The following is a 7,757-nucleotide window of genomic DNA, read 5'->3' as shown; positions in this document are numbered from 1 at the left end:
CCCCGCGCGGGATCCAGTCGGGTGGTAGCGGGGAGGGGGGCGGGGCCGAGGGGCGGGACCTTTTCATCCAGGTCTTCCCCCACCCCACCCCCCACACACACCCCGCCCCTCAGAAAACGGGTCCCGGTGACGCACGCGTGGGCGGTGGCCTGCCGAGGATATCCGGTCGGAAGGCGGAAGTGCGCTCCCCGGTCTGGCTGCCGTCCAGCTTGCAACATGGTGGCTCCCGTGCTCGAGACGTCTCACGTGTTTTGCTGCCCGAACCGGGTGCGGGGAGCGCTGAACTGGAGCCCTGGGCCCCGAGGACTATTGGCCTTCGGGACCTCCTGCTCCGTGGTGCTCTACGACCCCCAGGTAAGAGGATACTGCTTTGGGGGACCAGCCTGGCGGGGCGGAGCTGCTGGCCGCCGCGTCCAGTGCACAGGCAGAAGAATTTATCTGAAGACACCTTTCTTGGAGGCTGTGGTGCTGTGAAAGAATCAGTTTTGGTTGTTTTTTTAAAAATCAATTTATTACATCAGTTGTGTAAAGCACATTTGTACATTCATTGCCCTCATCATTCTCAAAACATTTGCTCTCCACCTAAGCCCCGGGCATCAGCTCCTCATTTTCCCCTCCCTCCCCGCAGCCCCTCCCTGATAACCCTTGATAATTTGTTATTATTTTGTCATATCTTGCACTCAGTTTTGGTTTATAAAGACTTGAAATCTAGGTTTGAATTAAACCGCTCTTCCGTAGAGGTGATCTCATTTCTATAACTTCTTGTTAAACACACTGCCATCTAATCCGTCAGGGACTCAACCGTAGTCTTCGAGGCTGTAAGGCTTTACTGGAGCAGACGGCCTCATTTTCCCCAGCTCCTAGTGACCAATATACAACGGAATGAAAAACAGCCGGGTTTTACGCCGTTTCAATCCCGCATCAGGTGGAGCCAGTGGTGCAGCCACTGTGGCAACGTTTTCACTGACCCTCTCTCCTTTAGCAAGCATGATGCCCCTCTGCAGGAACTGGTCTCTCCTGATTAACAGGTCCAAAGGTCAGAGACAGATCTCACCATCCTCCCCCCTCAGGAGCATTCTGGCCATGCTTCCCCAACACAGAGGTATACGTGTTTACTAAACATCAGTTGTAACTTTTAAAGGAAAGGACATCTTAAAGACAGTGCCATTTGAAAGAAGGCCACAGGAAGATGCGGCTCAGCTTTACCCACTTTTTGTATCCCTACCCACTTTTTGTATCTCTTCACTTGATACTTTGCTTCCCCTTTCTCTGGCAAACTTCTCAAGTGAGACATTTGCAGGTTCTCTAGGATTTTTATTATCATGCCATTCGCCTGAGGCTAATGTTGGAGGTCAGTTAATGTTGCTATGGAAAACAAGGCTTGGTATAAAAAAAGAAAATGCTGAAAATTAAAACAATGCAGGAGATGACTAAATGTGTTGCTTACTGCCCAGATTCATTAATTTGAGGAACAGTTACACTGTTTGAAAACATCTGCAGATCACTTATCTTGAAACGACTTTAAAGGAGCCCCAATGGGGCTGGCTTGTAAGCTTTTGGCTGCTAACCAGTCAGTGGTTCAAATTCACCAGCTGCCCTGCAGGAAAAAGATGAGGGCCTTTACTATGATAAAAATCTACAGTCTTGGAAAGTCCATATAGGGTCACTAGGAGTCCAAATTTATTTGTTCGCTCTGGGTTTGAATTTGCTTGCCTATTTTGAGTTATTGCTACTTATTTTTGCCATGCTTTTAAAAATACTTTATTGGTTTTATCATACACTTGTTTGTACATACTTGTTACTTCTCAAAATGAAAATTGCCACTCACTCATTTGACCTCCCTTTGTTCTAACTTTTAATATTTTTTGCTTCCTTTTCAGTTGAGGGTTTTTATCTGGTTTACTTTGTTATTCCTTTTAGCTTCGGTTACTTGTGTGTGTAAATGTGTTTAAACGTTTTTCTGGGTATGAAATCCAGGAAAGGCAAATCTGTAGACACAGTAGCAAATGTTCTGTGGAGTATGGCAGAGGAGGTTGGTGGGGAATGGGGAGCTAATAATGAGTACAAGAATGGAGTAATCGTTCTAAAACTGATTGTGGTAATGGTTTTAAAACTCTTCTTGATGTGACTGAACTATTGAATTATATGACATGTGAATTTTATGCGAATGAAACTGTTGGGATGGGGGTGGGAAAGAAAATTTCCCCCATAACAATTGTAAGACGTGTCTCATACAAGCCCTGGGTTTGTTTAAAGTCTTTACACTGTTCACGCCCTTGTAACAGTATTCTTCCGCCTTTAGTATTATAGGCTTTATAATAATAGTGGTATATTTTTATATATCTGTATTATACATGACAGTGGTTTCCTCCCCACCCCCGCATATTGGCAAACGTTTACACTCCTGATACCAATTATGTAGGCAGGGTTCTCTAGAGAAACAAAACCAGGACACTTATGATTTTATAGATAGTTACTTTTATTTATTTTTGTTTTGTTTTTTTGTGTTTTTGTTTTTTTGTGTGTGTTATTGTTTGAAGTGAACTTGTTTGTCACAAGACTCCAAGACCACATCAGTTTCACTTTCCTCCTTTTTTTTTTAAGCCCCTCAGACCACTGTTTAGGTTTGAGGGCTAAGGAATCTGGAGGGGATTTTATAGATATTTATATAGATATATACAACATAAGAAATAAACAGCTAAATAGTCTGTAGAGCAGTACAAATGGCTCAGTGCTACTCACTTCCGTGAGACAGCTGATAAGCAGGCAGTCCTTTAAGCCTTGAGGGCCGCCGGGTTCAAGTCAAGGAAGCAGACAGCTGAGTCCTCTATAGAGCAATTCAGGCAATCTGGCCAGAGGCAGCAAACAGCAAGGCAGGTCACCAACTGTCAGCCAGATGACAGGGTCTGACAGTCCCCAGTTCAAGCGATGTATAGCGTGGCATGGCGAAGCAGGTCTTGAACCTCAAACTACAGCAACACAGTTCACAGGTTAGATGTCCCACAGGTAGTGTAGCTCGCAAGTTGAGACAGAGAACCAACTAAGGCAGCCGCACATTGGTCCCATCACCAGAGAGCAAGAGACAAGAAAGGTGAGGCTTGCTGAGCCATTTATCTCTCAGCCCTTCAGTCAATCTCACATGTGTTCATTGCCCAGGTTGGCACAATAAATCTATCACATTTACACAGCAGTAGTTAGTTCCATGGTTTCTATGTAAGTTAAGTTATACAGTGACATCAGTGACATTGTTTCACTGTGTGTGACATTCTCAAAACTTCCGGTTGCTTTGTTCCCTGTAATCTAGTTTTTCCTGCCCCCTTTGTTTAATTCTCATCTTTGTTTAAAAGTAATTGTTGACTCTTTGGTCTCTTAGATTATTTATTTTTTAAAGGACCGCTGTACTCACTGTGATAATCCTTTCTTCGGAGTCACTTTTTTTGGCTGCAAGGAGATTTCCGGGCTAGTTTCTGTTCAAGGTTTGAACAGGGCAGTAGTTACCTCAGCGCATTCATCTCAACAGCACCAGGAAGTGTTTATTTTTCAAGACCGGTTGAGGAGAGGAATCCCAGGTTCTGTTGTACATTTTTGTCCCATTTTTTCATGAGTTCTCCATTGTGACCCTGATCAGAATGATTCGTAGTGGTGGCCAGGCACTGTCTAGTTTTTCTGGACTTGAAAGATGAGGTCATGATTAATGTCCTTCTTGGATTTGTCCTGTAAACTAGTCTTTTTTTTGTTGTTGTTGCTCCAGATGTATTGAGGTCAGTATTGTATTTTAAATGGCCATTTGCAAAATTATCATGGTCCAAACACCACTCACTAAACTCGACTGTAATAATGATTTTTTTAAAGTGATATGATCATGTATTTTCTTTCTTGCTGCTTTTGTCCCTGGTGTTAGTTTTTGGATACAGTTGTCCCTCTTTATCTGTAAGGGGTTGATTTCAGAAGCTTTTCCTCTCAATATAAAAATCCGTAGATGCTCAATCCCTTCTTTAACACAGCATAGTATTTGCATATAACCTGCACACAACTCCCATACACTTTACGTCATCTTCAGATTTTAATTGGTGGAGGAGCAGCAAAAAAGGTGGAAAACCCTTGAAAAGATGAATTGATTGACACATGGCTGCAACAGTGAACTCATGAGAATGGAGCCGGACCAGGCAGGATTTTTCTCCTTCTGTTGTATACAGGGTCACATTGACTAGACAACTCACATACCTAACAACAATAGATTGTCATACTTAAGACAATATAAATGCTATGTGAATGGCACTCTGTACTTCAGCCCTTGGGATTGGTCTGACCGCTTCATTGCTTTATAGGAGCTATGTTTTCAGAGAAGCAAAGCGTGCACACTACATAAGCAGAAACAAGCAAGGCATGTTAGGTATGCAAGGCAAGCTATAAAACAGCAACAACAACAACTCACTGCTATTAATCAAAGCTGAGGTCATTGTGACTCCCTGTGGATTTCCAAGACTGTAACTGTTGGTAGGACTGGAGAGCCCAGTCTTCCACGGAGCTGCTGGTGGTTTAGAACTGACAACCATGCAGATTGCAGCCCAACACATAACCACTACACCACCACGGCTTCCAGCGCTAGAGAGATACCAAGGATCTGTGACATGGCAGGAGGTGACAGCAGGTGTGCCTGCACATCCCTCATTCCAGTGGATTCAGAAGAGTGCTTGGCACAGAGCAGATTCAAGTTTTACTTCGCGGAATTCCCCTTTCCTCTGGCTCCCGTGTATTTTGATCCTGAGTTGGTTGAATTCACAGATGTAGAACCCACAGCTACAGAGGAACAACTGTTTTTCAAATGTTATTATAAGCTATTGGAAAAAAGAATGCTGCTCTTCCCAAGTGTAGAACTTATGCATTTATTATGAGGGTGATTTCTTTCAACCTAGCTGTCCCTGATTTGGAGTTTCCCTTAGGGTTTATTAATACCTTAAGTTAGTGCACACTTTTGTTAAGTGGCTTTGAATTCTGAATTCACCGTACATGAACTCAGTTGCCCTAGGGCCTAGAGTACACTTTCCAGAGACCACCAGCTGAGGCCAGATACCGCTGTTGAAACCCCACCTTCCTGCAGAGGGTTCAATGGATTTGTGCCTCCACATTCTGTCACATTTTAAAAATTTTAATAACTTGATGACCATTTTAGGGGATTTAGCATACCACAAAGGTATAATAAGCCACAGAACACATTCTTTGCTAAATATTTGCTAGCAGGGCATTTTGTTAAGCTGAAAAATAAGTTCATGTCTAATATTGAAATAAAGTCTTGGGGATGTCATCCATTTGGCATGTTTTTGAGGCCCCTGTGTGGGCTAGTGCCAGGCTGGGTGGTGATGGGTATTCATGACTCTCACCCAGGGATGAATTTTTACTCCCATGGAAGAGGCAATGTGATGCAGTGCACCGCTGACCAGTCTCAGATAATCCACACGAGAAATGGGGTAGGCAAGGCATCTTTGCTGCGGAGTACCTTTCCCTTGGCCTTTCGCAGATATGGCCTCCAAAATGGGGCCTATGCATCGGGAAGCATAGTGGTCAGGGAGCTAAACTGAAATAAAGGGAGCCCAAGTGTGGAGTGGTGTTGGGAAGAGTGGCAGGCTGAGGGTCTCTTGGCAGTAGGCCCGACGGCAGTCTGATATGTGAGGCCTTCAGTAGTTAGAACCTCATAACCAGATGTCACCAGGGTAGAAGGACCCATCACCAGCCATGCATACAAAATGGGTTAAATTACTGTTACCTTGAGCAAGTATCCATTAATCATGAGCTTGGAAGGGCTTCTTGGTTTGAAAAGTCTCCAGTTGGTGCAAGCATGGGGGAAGTAGGTGCTGGGAACTGGGGGGCACAGGTAAGAGACCTCCTCTGTCTTGGTGATCCACAGCCCCAACCAGAGGGATGTGGACGGAGAGGGTGAGCAGGAGCGAGGCAGGTGAAGAACTGAGCCTTTTGGGTGAAAGTGCTCTGCTGGCGCGTGCCGAGAAAGGCAGGACTGCAGTGAACTATGGTGAACGAGTGGCCGAAGACACGGTTAAAAAGTTGGGAATTAAGGAAGGAACTGAGTGGCTCTGATCTCAGACCTGAGACCATCCCAGCCGATCCGGGCCACTTGAAGCAGTCGCCTTCCTTATGCTGATGGAATAAAGTCACTTCATGAAATAAGATCTCCGTGTTTTGCATCTTTGAAGATCAGAACTTCCGATTAAAAACATGGGGGTCTTATTTTATTGATGTATTGATTCCCGGTAGGATGTGTTCCACTTCACTAATTGCTGTTTTTTTCTCTAAAGAAAAGGACGGTGGTTACCAACCTGAATGGCCACACGGCCCGAGTCAATTGCGTGCAGTGGATTTGTAAGCGGGACTGTTGTAAGTATTAACTGATGCAGCTGATTGCCCAGGTTTCTGAGAAGGGTGGGTCGCTTGTAACCAACAGCTTGCATTGAGTTCCTGGCGGCATACTGGTGAGCTATTGGGCTACTACTCACCACTAGCAGCTCCATGCGGGAGAAGATGAGGGTTTCTGCACCCGCAAAGAGTTGCCGTCTTAGAAACAACCCACACGGTCGGTTCGAACCTGTCCTGTAGGGTCGCTGTGAGTTAAAATCAGCTAAATGCCAGTCAAATGGTATTTTAAGGTTCTCAATTAGATTTCTACTATGGTTGATATTATATAAATGAAAACAAGCACCCTGCCATCTAACTGATTCTGACTCTTAGCAACTGCGTAAGGTTTTTGCGGTGATGAATCTTTGCTGGAGCTGATAGCCTCATCTTTTCCCTGTGGGCTCACTAGAGGGTTTGAACTGCCAGCCTTGAGGTTAGCAGTGCCGGGCTTACCTGACAGTGCCAGCAGAGCTCCTTGCAGAAGCTTGTTGATATCCTCTAAAAGGTTTTGTGTAGTGAAACCCGAGACAGGTTTAGACAATGTACGTTTGTGCCATTTTTTGATTGATGATTTTGTAAAAAAAATAGTTCTCTGACTTGACAGCATTGTTTTGTTGTTTTAAATTTAAATGTGTAGCTAGGAGCTTTGGTGGCACAGTGGTTAAAGCCTGCCCTTTAACAGAAAGGCCCACGCTGCAAGCCCATCATCTGCTCAGTGGGGGGAGATGAGGTGGTTTCTGTCCTTAAAGATTTTCAGCCTTGGACCCCTGGGGAAGTTGTGTCTGTTCTGTAGTCACTGTTGAGTCAGGATCGACTGAACAGCAAGCAGTGCCTCGGGTTTAGTTGTGGTTAGGCGGTTGTCAACCTAAGTTAAATTTATTTCTTATGCAGAACATGTTTATTGAGTCTTTCTTTCTTTTAGGCACAAACTCAGTTTTCTGAATTAGTGAATGAAATTATGCATAGATTTTATCTGTGATGTTAAAATAAAATATTACAAAGGATGGCTGTTGGCATGGCTATTAAAACAGTTGGAATTATATTGGTTGCCAACAAGTGACATCAAAGATCATTTGAATATCAGTATAGGGATCCATTATCAGATATCAATCGGGGTGTATATATTTTTCCCTTTAAATAGTTAGTCTACATAAAATGAATTGATTGATATCACTGTCACCTGTAGCAGTTATTAATTTTTTCTGAAATAGGATTCAACCACTATGCAATTCTAAAATACTCCTTTTCACCCATATGATTATGACATTAAAATTTTTACTACCACCATTTCATATTTTTAACACATCTTATTTTTAACCAATTTCGAGTAGCTAATCATAATTCTCTAA

General features: G+C 43.7%; 1 protein-coding gene across 4 annotated transcripts in view; it reads left to right on the top strand.

The window, feature by feature from the left end:
• Window positions 1-141: 141 nt before the first annotated feature.
• The window catches only part of ELP2 (elongator acetyltransferase complex subunit 2), a 46,321-nt gene continuing 38,705 nt past the window's right edge, over window positions 142-7,757 (top strand). Inside the window, exons 1-2 of one of the 4 annotated variants that reach the window (XM_075533256.1) lie at window positions 142-354; window positions 6,312-6,390. In XM_075533256.1, the coding sequence (XP_075389371.1) occupies window positions 217-354; window positions 6,312-6,390 (217 nt within the window). In that variant the 5' untranslated portion in view covers window positions 142-216. The remainder of the gene's footprint in view (window positions 355-6,311; window positions 6,391-7,757) is intronic. The other 3 variants (XM_075533258.1, XM_075533259.1, XM_075533260.1) reach the window with 3 other exon arrangements.

Source organism: Tenrec ecaudatus, chromosome 15, assembly GCF_050624435.1.
Source record: "Tenrec ecaudatus isolate mTenEca1 chromosome 15, mTenEca1.hap1, whole genome shotgun sequence".
Classification (NCBI taxonomy): domain Eukaryota; kingdom Metazoa; phylum Chordata; class Mammalia; order Afrosoricida; family Tenrecidae; genus Tenrec; species Tenrec ecaudatus.
This window is presented reverse-complemented; position numbering and strand designations above follow the sequence as displayed.